Source organism: Nomascus leucogenys, chromosome 3, assembly GCF_006542625.1.
Source record: "Nomascus leucogenys isolate Asia chromosome 3, Asia_NLE_v1, whole genome shotgun sequence".
NCBI classification, from domain to species: Eukaryota; Metazoa; Chordata; class Mammalia; order Primates; family Hylobatidae; genus Nomascus; species Nomascus leucogenys.
In genome coordinates this window covers 444,654-464,005 of record NC_044383.1, presented here as the reverse complement: position 1 = coordinate 464,005, position 19,352 = coordinate 444,654, and the positions used below count along the sequence as shown (strand labels likewise).

Here is a 19,352-nt window from a genome sequence, read left to right as displayed (position 1 = left end):
GGCCAACGAGAGGACCTGCCTGGGGCCTCTGTAGCCACAGCTCCGGGGCGGCTCCTCCCCGCACACCCAGCCCAGTCCCAGTGGCCAGCCCACTTCAGCAGCCACACAGCCCAGCACAGTCACCTCCAGGGCCCAGACACAGCCAGGGGGCTGCCTTGACTGCAGGGCAACTGGCCAGGGATCCTCCCTGCGGTTTCTGGGACCCTCCCGTAGTACCTGGCACTGATGTGCACCTGCAGACAGCAGTAGTCGAGACTCACGCAGGGTTTGCTCCACAGGGGTGTCTGGGGAGAATCTGAGCTGAGTGCACAGAACCCCCCAGACTCCCCCACGGGCTCCCACACCTGCCTGCCGCGGCCGCGGGCTTCCTTCCTTCCCAGCACTACGCTTCCATGTGCCAGGCTGGGACGGGCCGGGCAGGCGCTCACACAAACACAGCGCCCTGGCGTCCGGCACGCAGAGGAGGTGTCGTGTCTGTGTGACCACACATCATGCCAGACTGCCAGGAGGCCGTGCCCCTGCCTGGGCCTGGGCCTGGGCCTGGGCCCACCGTGGCCCCAGCGCAGGAGTTGCTGGCACGCACCTGAAGGCAGCTGAGGTCGGACGTACCTCCTGTCCCCTTCATCATTCCTCTGGTAAGCTGGCAACGACCACAGCAAGTGCCCGGGAAATGCCATTGACATCCAGCCTGTACGTGCCTGCAAGAGGCCGTAACTGTCACGTCTGCACTTTGCCACCAAGCACACCCCACACTGGGATGAGGCCTGCTGGATCCGCAGGTGGGGGCCCCCCCAAGGGTCTTCAGCAAACCCTGCCCGCGCCTTTGGGAACACCTGCCACTGCTTGCCTGGACAGAGCTCCTGGGGCCCAGGCCTGCGGTGACAGCTTGGAGCGGATGCTGGGGTGTTGGGGCTGTGGCGGGCAGGTTTGGAAGGTTCCAGAGGGTTGCAGTCTTGGAGGAGATCTTGTTAAGGTGACAGCCCTCAGGAGGAAATGAGCGGAAAAGACTGTGGCCTATCTCCAGATGCTGTGCTGGTCTCCTAGGGAGCACGATCCACTCACTCGCTCACTCAGCAAACGTGCTGAGGGCCCGCAAGGTGCCAGGCCGTGCTGTGGGCACCAGGGCACTGCCAGAGACAAACCCACATGGTCTCACTGTGAAGCCACGTTCCAGGACAGGAAGCAAGTGTGGAAACTGAACCGTGAGAGCAGCTGGGGGTGGGAGGTGCCTGCCGGAGGCACGACGCCAGGCTCGGGAAGCGGAGGCAGGGGCCACAGTGGCTGCAGCTCCAGAGCCACTCGGGGAGTCCACAAGGCAACGTGCTCGAGCTCCCCCGATGACCTGTCTGCTCCCCTGTGCTCTGCGACATGAACAGAAGCTCTCTCATTGATCTCACACTGAGGCCAGCCGGCTCCTCGTTCGCAGCCTCCGGGTAAGGAGGAGAATTCAGCCACCATTGGCTGAAGGAAGGAGACCTGAGGGTCCAGTAAAAACTAGACTTGGAGCCCGACCTGCCCACACGTGGGGCAGTGGTGGCCGATCCGCCTTCCCGCCTGCCTGCCCGCCCTGCCCCGCCCTTGTCACACCCACCTTCCCGCCCGCCTGCCCCACCCACCAGGGCCACAGCTCAGCACTGAGTGAAACCTGGCCCCAGGCTCTGGATGGCTGGAGAGGACGGACAGTTGCTATGGCAACAAAGAGACGGCCCGTGAGCCCAATTCGCATGCTAAGTGACACGGTCAACAGAGACAGGCGCTGGCCCTGGGTCCAGCGGGGTGGAGCGGCTGTGCAGCACCGTGGGTAGCTGGTGGCTTCCCTGCAGCCTCTCCATCTGTCCAGCCTGAAGTTGGTGTCCAGGACTCAGAGCTCTGCCACTTACACCTTCTTGTGATCCCCAAATGAACACAGCCTGGGTGAGGCTCGGCCCAGACAGACAAGGGGCAGGGCCAGCTCTGCCATCCTGCTCAGCGCCCCGGGCGGTGACAGTGACAGCCCCACGGCTGCTTCCTGGAAAGAAAGAACGCGAGGGCGGGCGTGGGGGCTGCCTCTGCCCCGCTCCTCCATGCGGTGCCCCATGGTTTCCAGGCCTCCCTGTCTCCACCAGGCTGCATGAGGCCTAGACACTGGGATGGGACACGACCCCACACTCAGTGTCCAGGCCGGGGGAAAAGGTGGAGGCCCCCGGGGCCTGCTGTGTCTCCTGCCACCAGCGGCACGCAGGGAGCTCATCTGAAACTGCAAATGCAGCCCTCCGATCTTTCGAGCCCACCCCACAATATTCTCATCAATTATTGCAGAGCCTCCTCATGAGTGAAAATTGAGCTCTGGATTTGATAAATCATCATAATGGTGCGACGTTAGCTTTATGCGGCGAATCTCTGTATTCCTTAAACATTTATGTCCTTTCCAATTATAGCAGTATTTTACCTGTCACTTCAAAATGTCAGGTTATTACTCCAAAGGTAGCAGTGTGGCCCTCGTAATCAGCTAACGCAGGAAGTTTCCATAGCAATGAGGAACGGCGACCTGCAGGGTCACACGAATGCCGTCCCCGTGGGGGGCTCATCCTACTCACAGTAAGAGCATCCTGGCGTGACCCCACAGAGGACTTCACCTCCTCACCCTTGGTGGACACCTGTCCAGGTCTGAGCTCAGGGGACGTTGGTCTGCAGCTCACAGCATCCGTGCCTGGGCCACAGGGACCACAGAGGGGTGTGCATGCAGAGGGGCGTGAGTGCACAGGCCCATGGGTCCCCACAGACTCCCTGCTCCCATCTCTGTGCAGGAGCAAAGCTGAGCCGTTCAAGGGTCTCTGCAGCTCAGCATCTCCCTGTGAGTTCCGGGCGGCTGTGGGGCGGCCGCCATCTGCCCTGGGATACAGACGCTTCTGGCCGCCTGCTGCTCTCATTCTTGAAGACGCAAGCCCGGGCCGGGGCTGCTGGGCTCTGGGGGGTGGGTGCCCGCCGAGGGCCTGGCTGACCGCTGCTCCCCCGCAGGTGGGCATCGTGCTGCACTATTCCTCGCTGTCCACCATGCTGTGGATAGGAGTGACCGCCAGGAACATCTACAAGCAGGTGACCAAGAAGGCCCCTCTGTGCCTGGACGCAGACCAGCCGCCGTACCCCAGGCAGCCCCTGCTCAGGTACTGAGTGCATGTGGGCGCGAGGCCCTGCCACCCGGGCCCTGAACACTGCATGCACCTTCTGGGTCTTGGCAAACCTCCTCGCCAGGCCACCAGAGGCCTGAGGACGATCTGGTCCATGGGGGGCGGTCAGTGTTCCCAGGGAGGGTGGAGAGCCGGCAAAGGATCTAGGGGTGGGGCGGTGTGCTGGAGGGGAGGGGCGCCGGTCACTGGGGGTGGGGCAGAGGGGGCCCTGAGGGTGGAGGGTCCTGGGTGGAGTCTGAGGCAGGCGGTGCCCTGCCCTCCACATCTGCAGCTGGAGCCCAGCTGGTCTGGGTCTGATCTGGGGCTGGTCTGGGGCTGGTCTGGGGCTGGTCTGGGGCTGGCATGTGTTGGGGGCTGGACAAGCCTCCTGTGCTACAGAGTTGCTGGCGTGAGACCCTCTGTGCCCCGCAGGGCAGCCACACCAGGGAAACGGGCTCTGGGTGGTTTTGGCTTCGGCTTCACAGTCTCCGTAACATCAGGCAGCTACTGTCGGTGGGTGGAAAACCTCAGGCACTCATTTCAAGGTGGCCCTGGCCTGGACCCTTCAGGCCAGGAGGCAGGTGTGGTCCCCCGGTTCCTAGCACCTCCCCTCCCCGTCTCTGCTGTGTGAGGCCCAGTTGCTGGGATGGGACACTCGCCCTCCCCTGGCCCCGGCGGCCTGCATCAGCTGTTGGTCCCATCCATCCTCAGGCTGGGAATTCACCGTGGCCTTGGTAGGAACCACGGGCCTGCCTAGAAGCATGGAAACAGCCCGTGATGGCATCCCATGATGGCATGGGCGCAGACCTCCCTCCCTCTCTCCCTCAGTCCAGAGCCAGGGAAACCCGGGCTTCCACGTCTGGGAGGTGGCAGAAGCTCCTCTGCACCAGCAGGAAAAAGCCGGGTCAGGGAGCCGGGACAGCTGCTTTAGACAGGGGTCTGGCCACGGCTGTGACCGGGCCGGAGCTCGCCAGGGAGTTCCAGCGCCTTTGGTGTTTCCTTTTCTGAACTGAGACTGAATCCCAGACACTCAGTGGGCGAAAGCCAGGTTCAGAGTGTGGCCTCGAGGCCTTGGGTGCCTACCTGGCCTGTCCTCTGGGGTTCCCTGAGGCTCCCTGAATGCCTGCCTTGGGCACTTCCAGTTTGCCCAGAGCAGCGCCGTGTGTGAGGCACCCCCGCCAGAGGCTGCTCTGTGCCCGGCGGTCCCAGGGGGTCTTGGAGGACATTCGTCCGGTTGTGTGTGAGATGTGACCTGGTGCGGGCGCACGGACACCCGCTTTCTCGGAAGGGCTGCCCGGCACTGCCCATCCAAAACCATCTGAAGAATTAATTTCAAGGCAGATACAGCCACGTCCTGTGTTGTTTCAGTAAACAGCACTCATTTCCACCCGGAGCATTTTCTGACACTGTTTGATTTTCAGATCCACGCAGACACGTTGCCACTTAGCAACCGGGGTTGGGTGGTGCTTCTGTCGCTGGTGGGGGCTGGGGAGGTGGGGTTTCATTATCTTGCCTCTCCCGCCAGGGAGGCCCCAGGTCCCCTGGGTTTATAAATCACTCTCAAAATGCATTTCCTCATCTGTAATTGATGGAGGAGCTGCCTGGTTTTGAAGACCAGGCTGGCAGCCGTGGAACACCCCGGCGCTCTTCCATCCGGTGTCTGCCAATGCGCGCCACAGAGCCGTGTGTCTGTCCAGGTGCTGGGGGGCCAGCGGGCCCGGGGCTCGGACTGACCAGCAGACCCAGCGATGGCAAGACCCTGCTTGCGGCCACGGTGCCGAGGCGACTGCTTCCTCCTGGGGCTGCCTGGAGACCCCCATCCTCCACCCCCTGCCCTCTGGGCCCCCTTCCTGTGTAAGAAAGGTCTTGACATTGTGGCAGGGGGTGTCCACACGGTGCCGTGTTCCAGCCGTGTTCCTTGGTTCCTGGCCTGCCTGGTCACTCTGCCTCCCCAGCCGCCCCCCTGGGGCCTGGCCAGGGCTCAGCCTGTGCACCCCTGAGGCAGGTGCAGACTCGGGAGTGGTGGGCGGTGTTAACTTGGGCTCCGCCAAGGGCCTGCCCTCTCCGTGGCTGGGCCTGGGGCTGCTGGGGGACTGTGCTGGGAGACTGGGCTGCACCTCCTCAGGGAGACCAGCAGGCTGGAGCGGGGCCTTTCTCCCCACACCCCGAAGGTGCTCACAGTCTGCCCTCTAGGCCCTGGCCCACAGCCTCTGCTCACCTCCCCCTCCTCCACCAGGAAACCTCCTCATCAGAGAGGCCCTTCCCAGCAGCCCTGCATCCCCAGTCCCATTCCCAGAACTCTACATGGCCCACACGTTATCAACGCCAACAGAAATTTAGTTCCTGAGTTCCAAGAATCTTGTGGTCTGGGAGGGAAGGGCGCGGACGCCTCTCCAGGCAGCACGTTGCCCACACCCTCTGGCCGTTCGCATCCTGCCCTCTGAAAAGAATGCCCACACCACTTCCTGCCCGACCCTCCGCCGGGACAGGGCAGCGCGGCCAGCTCCCACTCACATGGGCAGTGGCCGAGTCTCAGCCGCCATGCATGAAGGAGCCGTGTGTAAGCCCCCGGCCCAGCTCTGCAAGTGTTTAACAAGAAATAACGAGAAAACGGCCATCCCCGAGAAGCGGCTACGTGAACTCAGAGGACACTCCTGGAGCCGCCGACGTTTTGAGAAAGGCCTCGCCATCCTGAAGGCCCACAGCCGGGGTTGGCCCATGTGCAACGGCCACCTCTGCTCTGCTTCCTGGAAACCAAACCTTCAGAGTCCAGGGAAGATACAGCCACGTAAAATGTTGCCGCGCTGGTGTCCGTGAGCATTTCACAGGCCTGAGTCCCTTTCTGTGTGAGCATGGGGGATGCCCCACCTCAGCCTGGCATCTCCCCTCTCCACAAGACGACCTGGTCGGCAGAGGGGGCGGACATCCCCCAAGACCCCCAACTCTGCAGGGGTTGGACTCCGTGGGCAGGAACCTGCCCTCTGGTCAGGGCGAGGTCAAGGAACGGAGGGGCCAGTCCAGGGAGGCCCAGCATCGAGAAGCCAGCAGCCTCTGCAGCCCGAATGTTCCAACTGCAGGGGCCAAGGTCACAGCCGCCATCTGCCTCTCCCCTCAAGCAGGAGTGTGGCCCTTGTTACTAGGACAGCCCAAGCCTGGGCTCCGCACCAGATTCTGCCACTTTCTAGATGGGGATTCACCTGGCCTCATCACCCCTTGGTCCCAGGATGAGCCCCCATGCATGTGGGCCTGTGTGGAGAGATTTGGGGCACCCTCTGCCACTCCGGTTAGGAGGCACTGCACAGCCAGGCCCTCAGAACCACCCTGGGCCTGTGGAGGGGCAGTGGCCTGATGGGGACCCCTGCCCTGACGGGTGTGTGGCCTGGAGCCCACACCAGGGCAAGGGCAGCAGGACTGGAGCCCAAGGGGGGCGCCTTGGGTCTGGGGGGCGCCGGAGACCCTGCTGGCTGGCGCTTCCCTGCTTTAGTCCCAGGCCCATCGCTCCCCTCCATTCACACAGCATTTTCTCCGAATTCCAGCAGCATCGCAGCTGGTGAGGCCCCTGCTGACTGAATGAGTCACACGCAGGCTCCAGCTCCTGGGAACCCTTGGAGACCCTTTTCCAGGCCCAAGCTGCGGTCCCGCCTGGGACCTGCCCAGCAACCCCACCAGGATGGGTCCCTCTGCTCTCTTCAGCCCCTGCCGTGCCAGGATCTGGTCATCCCCATCCACCCACATGGATCCCTGTGGGCGTCCCCAGTACAGCGGCACTGGGCCAAGGAGGGTGCACAGGATGGGCACAGCCTGGCCTCAGGGCACAGGGGACTGGAGAGCCCCCAGGAAGGGCACCAGCCACGAGATGCTGGCTTCCTTGCATCGGGGGTACCGCAGCAGACACCCATCCCAGATCCTGTCGAGGTGAGGCCTGGGCGAGCGGATGGACGTCACACAGAGTGTGCAGCATGCTTCCTGGGGGAAGGCCATCGAGGCCAAAGACACTCACAGATAAAGCGGCAGGTCATGTCTCTGCACAGTCTCACCCCCGCGGCTCAGAGTGCCCATCACGGGCTCCTGGGCAGTGTTTATCTGGGGCCACGCCAGCTCTGAGTGCCACCGGAGTCACAATTGCATCTGAAGGCCACAATAAGAAGCATCACCGTTTTAACAGCACCACGTCTTTCAATTCGTGAGCACAGGACGTCTTTCCTTTTATTTTGCTCTTTAATTTCTTCCAGCAAAGCTTTGCCGTCTCCAGTGCACACATCTTGCACCTCCTTGGTTGAATTTTTTTCCCAAGGATTTTATTCTTTTGATGTTTTTATAAATGGGATTCTTTTCTTAACTTTCCTTTCGGATTGCTCATTTGCTTGTGAACAAAACACAACTGATTTCTGTGTGCCAACCTTGTGTCCTGCAGCTGAATCCCTTTACTGGCTCTAGTTTGTGTTTTGTTAATTCCTTAGTATTTCCTGTATATATAATTATCACGCCATCTCTACGTAACGATAATTCTACTTCTTCCCCTCCAGCCTGGAGGGCTTCATTTCTTTTTCTTGCCTAACTGTGCTGGCTACAACTTCCAATACAACATGAGTCTCTCTTTTTTTCTTTGTCAGTCTAGCTAAAGGTTTGCCAATTTTCTTGATCTATTTAAAGAGCCAGTTTGAGTTTCATTGATGGTCTTTATTTTTCTGTTGTCTATTTTATTTATCTCCACTCTGGTCTTTATTACTTCCTTTCTTCTGTTAGCGTTGGATTTAGCTTGCTCTTCTCTTTTCAGGTTTCTTATGGTATAAAATCAGATGGTTGACTTGAGCTCATTTTTCTTATGTAGATGTTCACAGCTATGAATTTTCCTCTGAGTGCTGCTTTTCCTGCATCCCTGAGCTGCCTCGTGGGTTTTTTTGTTTCATTTATCTCCACGTAGCCATTTCTACTTCTCCTTGTGATTTCTTCTCTGGCCCATTGGTTGTTTAAAAATATGCTGTTTAATTCTCACAGATCTCTAGATAGTTAGGGAAAAAAACAGCCTATCTAAAATTGTGCTGCAACTTTTAGTGTCAAGCTGAATGAAGGGAGTCCTCACTTGATCAACGCAGCATGGTTTTGGGTGGCTTGTCTCTGCGAGGAGATCTTCATTACAATGATGAAAAACATTGTTTCATTTCTTTTCTGTGATTTGGGTACAGCAGAGGGGTGTGAGGGAGTGGGTGACCCTGCACATCCTGCCGTGTGGCCTGCCTTGGCCAGGCCAGCCTTCTTCCCTTTCTCCACGTGTGAGGAATGGAGTGGGTGTGGGCACGAGGGGCCAGGGAGTGCCTCAAGGTTAGGCCTGGACCGGGCATCACACAGACCTCCCCGAGCACACCTGGGAGTGTGCAGGACCTGCTGCCCTGCTGGTGTCTTCAGTGCAGGCATGGTTGTAGGTTGTGTGTGAATCAGTCCCTGGCCCCAGAGCTCTGCCTCAGGGCCTCCTATGGATGAGAAACCACACAGAACCTGGCACGAGCCTTCGGCCAACAGAAGTGTCACCCTCAGCCTTGTAGGGGAGAGTTTAGGAGAAGGACAGACGCAGCCTCAACCGAGGAGTCCATGAACTCTTGGCACTGTTTAATGGGGCTAGGGTGACTCCATGGAGAAGGAAGCAGGGAGGGACAACAGAAGGGAAGAAGGAAGAGGATTGGCAGGGAGGAGACAGGGGTGTTGGACACAGGACCCCCAGGCCCACAGAGGCACCGGCTCAGCCACCCAAGCCCTCACAGTGGCACCTCCTTGGATTCAGGCACCCTCACCTTCGACCAACATGGTGGCCACTGTCACCTCCCAATACTCTCAAGATTCTAGACACTAGACTCTGTTGCAAGACTCCGTTGCCAGTCCCCAAAACACCATTTGCAGTCTGCGCACCAGTCCTGACCACTACACACATTTGCCATAGCTTCCTGATGCCTCCCTCAGATATCCCAAGACAGCTCAATATTGTGTGCACATGGCCCCAGCTCCACCCCTTCCCTCATGTCCTCCATGGAACCAGCCCCAACCCTCCCCTCATGTCCTCCATGGAACCAGCCCCACCCCCCCTCATGTCCTCCATGGAACCAGCCCCAACCCTCCCCTCATGTCCTCCATGGAACCAGCTCCACACCCCCAATGTCTTTGCAGCTCAGCAGCGGCACTGCTGTCCCAGCATTCGTGTCTGCGTGCTAGACATTGTGCCAAACTCTCTACCCCCTTTCCCAGATCAGGCCACACCTCCAGGCCCAGGAGTCTTCCCCACCTTTCCTGTCCCTCCTCCTCTCCCAGCCTCCGCTCCCTGGACCTCAACTTTCCTGCTCTGTGGACTGCCCTGACCCCAGCAGGCCTCCAGGTCCCTTTCTCAGCCTCCTGCTCTGCCACCTCCACACCACCTGGATACTTTTTCTCCCCAGCTGGAAGCCTGACTGCTTGCCCCCACGACCACCCCCCAGACCCCCTATTGCTGCTCAGCTCTGGCTCAGAGCCTTCCTGTCTGCCCCTTCCTGGCCTCGCCTGCCCTTTGGGCACTGAGGGTCAGTCCCTCCAGTGGGATGGGTACCTCCCATCTCCACTCCAGCCTCCTCCCTGCACCTCAGCTTCCTCTTAAGTGAGACCCCTGACCTTCTGCCCGGTGCCCACCTCCTGTTGCAGAGCAACAGTCCCCTGACCTCTCCTCCCCTCGATGACAATGACGTGAAGGTCCCTCCTCTTCGTATTCTCCAGGCTTGGCATCCAGCCCCTCCTGATTAAATGTTGAAACCAGAAAGAGACAAACAGCAGGGATGTAGTTGTGTGATATCGGCCTCCGTGCTCAGCTGGGCTGGATGTGTCGATGGAAAGCAATCACTTTTGTACTTTGTTCTGATGCATGGCTGAGCAGCACACTGCCCATCATGCAGTGTCAGGCCCGACGGCCTCCGCACACTCAGGGAGGGCCTGGAAGGACTTGGGACTCAGCGGTGGTGGCGTTCCTGGATGTGGTTTGTCTCCACAGAAAGATACACTCAAGGAGGGGCTGGAAGATACACTCAGAACTCAGCAGCGGCAGCGTTCCTGGGTGTGGTTTGTCTCCACAGAAGGATACACCACAGGGCCAATGAGGGAAAAGACATCCAGCAGAGTCTGAGACTCTAGGTGCCATCTCCAGCGTTCTCCTGTCCTGGGAGACAGCAAGTGGGGAGGATCCACGTGGAGCCTGCTCCTTCCTCCAGCAGCAAAACGCAGCAAAGTGTGCCCTGCACTTCTGCCCAAGAGGCTGCTCAGGCTCAAGCTCCGGATTCTTGCTGGGACGGGCCACTCCTGTGTGCTCTGCCAGCTCTGCTGGCCATAGCTACAGAGCCTCACACTCCAGCGGGAAGGCAGGTGCTGCCATCAGTCACAAGGTTCATGCAAACAGCCCAGGCTGCTGTAGTGCCACATCCTGCGTCCCTGCACACAGAGCAGCCTTATCAGGCAGTGACATGGGGAATGTGCTGAAAGCCACTGACCCAGGCACCTGCCACACCCCGGAGCTGGCCCTTCTGCAGAGCAACAACGGGCTGCACAGGGTCGAATGTTCAGAGAGAAGCTTCTTGGATCTGCCATTTCTAACTATATGAGTGAGAAGAAAGAAAGGCTGAGAGAGAGAGATTCTGTAAGAAAAGAAATACTGGAAGAAAAAGAATAAGGGCAAATATTATGCACCCTGAGCAGACCCTTTCTGCACAAAACAGAAGCCAGTGGCCTGATGCCCATGTCTGAACGATTAGCCTCCTTCCTCTATACCCAGATCTCACAATGCAGATTTATTTTCCGGAATTCTGTTTTGACCTCTATTCAGCCTCTTCCCCTTCCTTGTCTTTAGTTTCCTGCCCAATCCCTTTGCTGTAGAGTGATGTCTGCGTGAGGCCCTGGACATAGGTGCTGCTGGATAATTCAGTGATCCCGGGTCCCCAGGCACCTGCTCCAATGTAAGCACAGCCTACTGAAGGGTTGTTTCTGCATCTGTTACATGGAAATGTGGCTGAACTGGGGAGGTTCTGGGTAGGCTGGGCCACCTGCCCACCAGGGGCACCTGCCCTCCTAATCCTGCCAAGCCACCTGCCTGCCATGGGCAGCTCCCCTCCTAATCCCACTGGCCACCTGCCTGCCGTGGGTCCCTCCTCTCCTAATCCCTCCAGACCACCTGCCCACCACGGGCACCTCCCTCCTAATCCTTCCAGACCACCTGCCTTTCACAGGCACCTCCCTCCTAATCCCTCCAGACCACCTGCCTGCCATGAGCACCTCCCTCCTAATCCCTCCAGACCTCCTGCCTTTCACAGGCATCTCCCTCCTAATCCTTCCAGACCACCTGCCCGCCACAGACACCTCCCTCCTAATCCTTCCAGACCACCTGCCTTTCATGGGCACCTCCCTCCTAATCCCTCCAGACCACCTGCCTTTCACGGGCACCTCCTCCTAATCCTTCCAGACCACCTGCCCGCCACAGACACCTCCCTCCTAATCCTTCCAGACCACCTGCCTGCCACAGGCACCTGCCTCCTAATCCCTCCAGACCACCTGCCTGCCACAGGCACCTCCCTCCTAATCCCTCCAGACCACCTGCCTGCCACAGGCACTTCCCTCCTAATCCTGCTAGCCAGCCCACTTTGAGGAAGGGCCTCTAAGTAGACAGAACTTTCCACATTTTCTGCTCCCTTTGACAGGCAAAGGGAAGACACTCCAGAAACAAGCAGACCTTTTGTGATTTCAGAGGTGCTCAGGGGCTGATTCCCCATTTAGCAACGAATAATGACATCCTAATTTTGCAGTCCGGCCGCCCTTTCTGATCAAGTGCACCAAGCCGTGTCGGTTATTTGGGGTCTGCGGACTGTTTCGGTTATTTGAGGTCTGCAGGCCACGTCGGTTATTTGGGGTCTGCAGGCCGTGTTGGTTATTTGGGGTCTGCAGGCCATGTCGGTTATTTGGGGTCTGCAGGCCGTGTTGGTTATTTGGGGTCTGCGGGCCGCGTCGGTTATTTGGGGTCTGCGGGCCGCGTCGGTTATTTGGGGTCTGCGGGCCGTGTCGGTTATTTGGGGTCTGTGGGTTGTGTCGGTTATTTGGGGTCTGTGGGCCGTGTCGGTTATTTGGGGTCTGTGGGTTGTGTTGGTTATTTGGGGTCTGCGGGCCGTGTCGGTTATTTGGGGTCTGCGGGCCGTGTCGGTTATTTGGGGTCTCTGGGCTGCGTTGGTTATTTGGGGTCTCTGGGCCGCGTCGGTTATTTGGGGTCTGCGGGCCGCGTCGGTTATTTGGGGTCTGCGGGCCGCGTCGGTTATTTCAGGTCTGTGGGCCGTGTTTCAGTTTGGAAGTCCAATGGCACCGAGACACTTAGATTCCGTATCACAGCCCAGCTTGCCGAGGACACCTGCTCCCACCTTCACCTGCCCCGCAGCCTCCCCCCCACCTTCACCTGCCTCGCAGCCTCCCCCCCACCTTCACCTGCCTCGCAGCCTCCCCCGTGCTGGCCAGGCACTGAGGGATGCTTGTCCCCACCCTGTGGATGAGTGATTTCCTGGGGCTCCTTCAGCCGGGAATCCTCTCTAGGCCACGGGGCAAACTCTGGAGACTGCCTTGGGCTTGGGACCTGCCCGTGGCCACGCACTGGGCCTGGCTTGGACCCCACTGGGCTGGGGCCCCCGGGCACTGGGGCCCTGGGAATGGCCAGTAGGAGGTGTCCACTCCCTCCTGTTCCATCTGGAACGCATGCCTGATGCCAGTCCTCAGGATGAGCTGCCTAAGGGCGGGCAGAGGTCACAGGCCAGTGAGCGACCTGGCGCCTGCCACTTCCAAGAATGTGGGTTCACTGGGAGAGGGCAAGGATGGGGGTGGGTGGGAGGGAGCTGAGGGAGCTTTGTGCGGGGAAAACCCTGCAAGGTAGCAGCTCTGAGATCTGTGAAGCAGCCTCCCCTCCCTTCCCCATGTCCCTGTGGACCCTTGGACATCAGGCCAGGAAGGGCCTGGGCCTTCCAGATGGCCCTCTAGCCCAGCCCTGAGCTTTACAGATGGGAAAACCAAGGCCCCAGAGGCACGGGGGCTTGCCCAGAGCCCTGGCCCGGCCACCAGGACCTGGCATCTCACACTTTGGCGGTCCCCTGACTCTAGACACCATGAGTACCTCCGCCTCCCGCCCGGTCCTGATGTCTGCTGACAGCAGCGCTGTTTGAGAATGGGAGGAGGGGCCACGTGGCACAACCCCTTCTCCACCCCCGGGACAGCACCAAGCCCAGTGCCCGCACACTTAGCTCCCCTGAGCAGGAGCAGAGGGCACTGGAGCTTCAAGGGCAGGGCAGGACACACTGCCACTGATGCCTGGGTCCAGGGATGGCCCCTCGAGGCCACATGTGGCCTGACGTCTTGGGACACAGACCTCGCCCTGGAACACAGGCGCTCTTCACAGCACAAGTGGTCCTGCAGACCCTTCTGGGGGTACCCACTGCAAGCAGACCGGAGCGGCGGTGCTATGGCGTTCAAAGCATCTTGTCAGTCACGAAGCGTCCTCAGCTCTTGTCTGGAGCTGGGCGTCGTGGTGCCGTCTGCAGGGCACAGCGGCCCTGTCCTTCTGCACCTGACTCCTGTCTCACCAACCTACCTTCCTCCCGACGCCTGTGGTGCCCTCCTCCATCCACCCTCAGAGGTTATCGAATGCAGAGGAGCCCAGGATGCACTTCCGAGGCTCGCCTGTGACTTTCCGGAGATACTTAGGCAAACAGACATAAATAGCATAGCTCTTGGATCCTAGCAGGAATTCTCAACCTGATTTCTCGGAATTCAGAAGTCACAGTTAACTCAAAGAATGCTAAGCAGGCCAGGGATCACGATCTCACAGATGGGTCCCGTGTCCCAGGGCAGTAAAGGTGCCAGGGCCGTCTCCTGAGCTATCTGCTGCCCGCCCCTGCACCGCCCATCCAGGCAGCTCCCTGAGGCTGCAGTTTCCTTGGCTCCTTCTGCTCTCTGGGCAGTGCCAGCCTCGGGTCCACACCCGGAATCCACCGTCTTTCCTGTGACAAATGACCTCAGCGCATCAAAGGCCCCAGGGGGCCGCAACCTCCATGAGTGCGACTGGCTGGTGGGGCAGCACCACTGTCCTGGGGACATGCTTCCAGTGGAGAGGTGGCTAGGAGCCTGGGGGCCTTCGTCGAGAGGGTCCCGGAAGGGCCCAGTGGTCAGACTTGAGCGGTGCACCTGGGCCTCACCCATCGCCCGAGTGGGGCCGTCCCGAGTCCACCCCCAGCCCCTGAGCCCTCCTCACCCCTCGGCCTTCCCCTGGGCAGGGGTGGTGCAGGCCGGGGGCATCCACACCGCCTCCAGCAGGGCAATGGCACACAGGCTCTGCCCAGCGGTCAGCAGCAGGCATGGGCAGGCACAGGGAGCGGGGAGCCCTAGAGTAAAGGGAAACCGACAAGACCTCTGCACCTGCGAAAGCCAGGCCCTGGATCTGGCCAAAGAACGGTCCTCACGAGGCCACAGCTGGACTCAGCCTAGAGGCCTGACCCCAAAGGACACAGTGGATCGGGGGTACCCTGAGAAGGGCGGCCCCCAGGCCTGGCCCATGCTTGGCAGAAGGGTGCGCAGCGCTAGCCAGCCGCCTCCTTGAAGACTTGGGGGGAAATGAGTAATCACAGGCGGCTCCCCATGAGGGAGGTCAGGACCCCGTGGGCACTGTGGGGACTCAGCACAGCTGAGGGTCGGCTCATGGCATTGTCACCTCTTCCGGGCCCCTTGAACCACCCACTGCTGGGACCCTTGACACATGGGCTGCAAACCTCCAACCCTCACTGTCCTCAAGAGGGCCACGTTCCCTTGTCCTCTGAGCCTCCAGGGCCACATATCAGACCCAGCCCCGAGACACCACTGCCAGGTCCTGGTGTGTACTACAGCCCCCAACCCCTCCCTGCCTTCCAGAGACCCTGCCCCAGGGGAGAGCTTGTGCTTTGCTCCAGCATCCACCCAGCAAGACCCTCTCCCTACCTTATCCCTCCCCCTCACCCCTCCCCTCTCCCTCCCTCTTTTCCCTCCCCATTCTCCTCTCCCTCCCCTCACTCCTCCTCTCCCCTCCCCACCTTCCATTGGCTCCAGGCCACGCCCAGGGCTAGATGCATGCCTGGCCCACCCACGCCGCTCTGCAGGGGCACTACTCGTGGAGCCCAGGCCCTTTGGCCCCCTACCCTGGGCCCCTGCCCAGCGTGAGGCCATATGGGGCGAGTGTGGATTGGGTGAAAGACACAGTAACCAAATGTGGTGAAAATGCTCCTGGGAGCCGAGCTGATCCACAGGGCCTGTGCGTTCGCCTTCACAGTCCCTCAGCCTATGGGGGACCCCAAAGCTCCCGACCGCCCTCCCTGCAGGGCCTGTGCCTTCGCCTTCACAGTCCCTCGATCCCAAAGCTCTTAGCTCCTACATGGTCCAGGCTTTGTCAGCGCCCCCCGCCCCACCCCCCGCCACCACCCATGGTCCCTTCAGGGCCACCACGGCTACTCCAGTTCCCTCAGCCCCTGTCTGGGGGGCGTCCCTGAGCCCTGCCCAAACGCTTCTCCCACCCAGACCACACCCAAGGCCGCCCACCAGCTGCCCCCCAGCACACCCAACCCGCCCACAGGCATCCTTTCCCTCCAGGTGTGGCAGGGCCTCTCACGATGAAGAGATGCAGACACTCAACCAGAAACACGGGGCAGCCCGAGGAGGACCCCCTTCCTCAGTGGTGGGGACGCTGCCTGTGTGCCAGGCGGAGCCCATGGAGCCCCAGGCTTCCTTCCTGTTGGCCGCGCCTCTTTCTTTCCTCCATCCTCTCCTGCCCATCAGACTCCCGCCTCTGGTCAGTTCCAAGTCAGGCAAGGGATGGGCAGGCCCCTCGAGCGGAGGCTCCTCTGGGAACCCAGGGCAAATGAGGAACCAGGATAGTGTCAGCAGACAGATGCAGGTCTGACCCCCAGTTCGGGACAGAGGGTGGGGAGGGTAGAGGGTGATGGGGACACTTCCCATCCAGTCACTGCAGCAGCTTGTGGAAGGTGGCCTCTGTCGGTCACGCTCTCTGTGGTGGGGTCCAGGGAGCACTCCGAGTGAGGGGTCAGTGCCCGGCAGGAGCTGTGAGCCGCATGCTCTCTCTGCTCCAGAGCGAGGACTGCTGGCCGCCCTCCTGTGAGTGGACAAAGGGACACAGTCCAAGGCACAGAGGATGCACCCAGGGCCCACCCCTGCCCACAGTCCGAGGCACAGAGGCAGCGCCCAGAGCCCACCCCTGCCCACAGTCCAAGGCACAGAGGCAGCACCCAGGGCCCACCCCTGCCCACAGTCCAAGGCACAGAAGCAGCACCCAGGGCCCACCCCTGCCCACAGTCCAAGGCACAGAGGATGCACCCAGGGCCCACCCCTGCCCACAGTCCAAGGCACAGAGGCAGCACCCAGAGCCCACCCCTGCCCACAGTCCAAGGCACAGAGGATGCACCCAGGGCCCACCCCTGCCCACAGTCCAAGGCACAGAGGCAGCACCCAGGGCCCACCCCTGCCCACAGTCCAAGGCACAGAGGATGCACCCAGGGCCCACCCCTGCCCACAGTCCAAGGCACAGAGGCAGCACCCAGAGCCCACCCCTGCCCACAGTCCAAGGCACAGAGGCAGCACCCAGAGCCCACCCCTGCCCACAGTCTGGGCCCGAGACCTGAGACCTGAGCACACAGAGCAGGCACCCACCGAAAGCCTGGCTTGAGTGCCCGGGGTGCCCAGCAAACACCCACGGAACAGCCTACTGATGGTGCATCCAGCCTGGAGCCCCACAGAGGCCAAGCGCTCAGTGTGGCCACACCAGACCTGCCCCCTGGGAGGTCCCGTGCACTGTGGACGTGGCCAGGGCAGAGCCCGGGAGATTGCCTGGGCCAGGAGGCCCCAGGATCAGGCCCTCATTAGCCCAGGCACCTGCTCAGGGCTGGTGCTCCTGGCGCTCAGCCTGTGGACGGCCAAGAGGAGGCTGTCAGTTGTCAGCTCAGCGTCTGGAATGGGCCTGGAGAAGGGGATTGACAGTGGCCGTGACCTCAACTGAGTCCCATGTATTTCTGGGTTCTGCACACGTGGCCTCAATGGTTGAAATAACAAGGGTAGCCGGCAGTGACTTCGAGACACGAGACTGCCTGCTAGGTGGCTTGCAATCTGGTGACCTCATTCTGGGATCCTGGGAGGAGTCCCTGCCAGGCCCAGCTCCCCTGTCACCCTAGTTGCCAGCTCCAGCCAGTGGCCAGACAGCAATCATTCCCACCCCTCCCTTTGCCCACGTGCTGGTCATTCCCCCGTCCGGGACAGCAGGTGGGGCTGTGGCCGGTTGACTGGCAAAGCTGTGTTTGACAGTGGAGGCTGGGAGGAAATGAGCCAGCTGGTCAGGCCAGCCAGGTGAGCCCTGCAGGGAGCTGTATGTGTCCCCAAGCTGACACCACTGCCCCCAGTCAGCGCTGGCACCAGCTTCCAGATGATTCTCTGGTCTCACCATCTTCAGGAACTGAGGCCCCACCAGCCTCTTCCTGCCTCGTTTCCCAAACTGCCTTTTCATTAGAGAGCAAACCCCTCGAGGACCAGCGGCTGTATGGTCCGCAGAGGCCTCAGGTCACGGTGCCCACAGGATTTTTAAGTTAAGGTTTGTACATTGTTTCTTTAGACATAATGCTATCACACACTTTAGTCGACACAGTAGAGTGTAAATGCAACTTTTATGTGCTGTATTAGTCCATTTTCACACTTCTATAAAGAAACACCCAAGAGTGGGTAATTTATAAAGGAAAGAGGTTTAATTGACTCACAGTTCTGCATGGCTGGGAGGCCTCAGGAACTTACAGTCATGGGGGAAGGTGAAGGGGAGGCCTCAGGAAACTCACAGTCATGGCAGAAGGGGAAGGAGCAGAAGGGGAAGGAGAAGCAGCACCTTCTTCACAAGGAGGCAGGAGAGAGAAGGGAAGAGTGAAGGGGGAAGAGCCTCCTATAGAACCTTCAGTCTCATGAGAACTCAATATCATGAGAACAGCATGAGGGAAGCCACCCCGTGATCCAGTCACCTCCCACCAGGTCCTGCCCTCAACACATGGGGATTATGGGATTACAATCTGAGATGAGATTTGGGTGGGGACACAAAGCCAAACCATATCATGTGCACTGGGAAACCAAAAAATTTGTGTGACTCACTTTATTGCAGTGGTCTGGACCTGAACCTGTACCACCTCTTCAGTGTGCACACACACATCACACACACATGCACTCACACACTCACACACTTACACACGCACTCACACACCACACACGCATTGCACACATGTGCATGTACACTCATGCACTTACGTCACACGCACACATGCACCACACACATACACATACTTGGACTGCACACATGCACATTCAGGCACTTACATGAACTCACACTCACCACACACATACACTCTTGCATTGCACACGTGCACACACACACGCACTCACACGCTCACATCACACTTGCACGCACACCTGCAAAACACCCCACATGGAGCACAGCTCAAGTCACGGCACAGGTGAGGGCTTCAGCTAAAGTGCAAACTGAGACGGGTGTGGCAGAGGAGGCCGCAACCATGACCTGAGGTCTCTGCGGACCATACAGCCACTGGTCCTTTATTGCTAAAAAAAAAATGCTAGTGACTTCAACAAGTCATAATCTTCCTGCAGGTGGAGGGTCTCACCTCGATGTGGATGGCCGCCGGGGCTGACCAGGGTGGTGGTGGCTGAAGGCTGGGGTGGCTGTGGCAATTTCTTAAAATAAGACAACAATGACGTTTGCCACATTGATTGACTTTTCCTTTCACAAAAGAGTTCTCTGTAGCACGCAGTGCTGTTTGGTGCATTTTACCCACAGTGGAACTTCTTTCGAAACTAGAGTCATCCTCTCAAACTCTGCCACGGCTTGGTTAACTCCGTGTATGAAACAGTCTCAATCCTTTGTTGTCATTTCAGTAATGTCCACGGCATCTTCACCAGGAGCAGATTGCATCCCAAGAAACCACTTTTTTGCTCATCCATAAGAAGCAACTCCTCACTGGTTACATTTTACCATGAGACTGTAGCAATTCAGTGCCATCTTCAGGCTCCACTTCTAATTCTTGGGTGGTCAGGAGCATTGTCAACTAGCAGCAATATTTTGAAAAGAATGTTTTTGAGCAGCAGGTCTCAACA

At 59.5% G+C, this 19,352-nt stretch overlaps 1 protein-coding gene across 1 annotated transcript in view; it reads left to right on the top strand.

The window, feature by feature from the left end:
- The window catches only part of ADGRA1 (adhesion G protein-coupled receptor A1), a 44,503-nt gene that overhangs the window by 13,051 nt on the left and 12,100 nt on the right, over positions 1 to 19,352 (top strand). Inside the window, exon 5 of the mRNA XM_030804956.1 lies at positions 2,998 to 3,143. Within this exon, the coding sequence (XP_030660816.1) occupies positions 2,998 to 3,143 (146 nt within the window). The remainder of the gene's footprint in view (positions 1 to 2,997; positions 3,144 to 19,352) is intronic.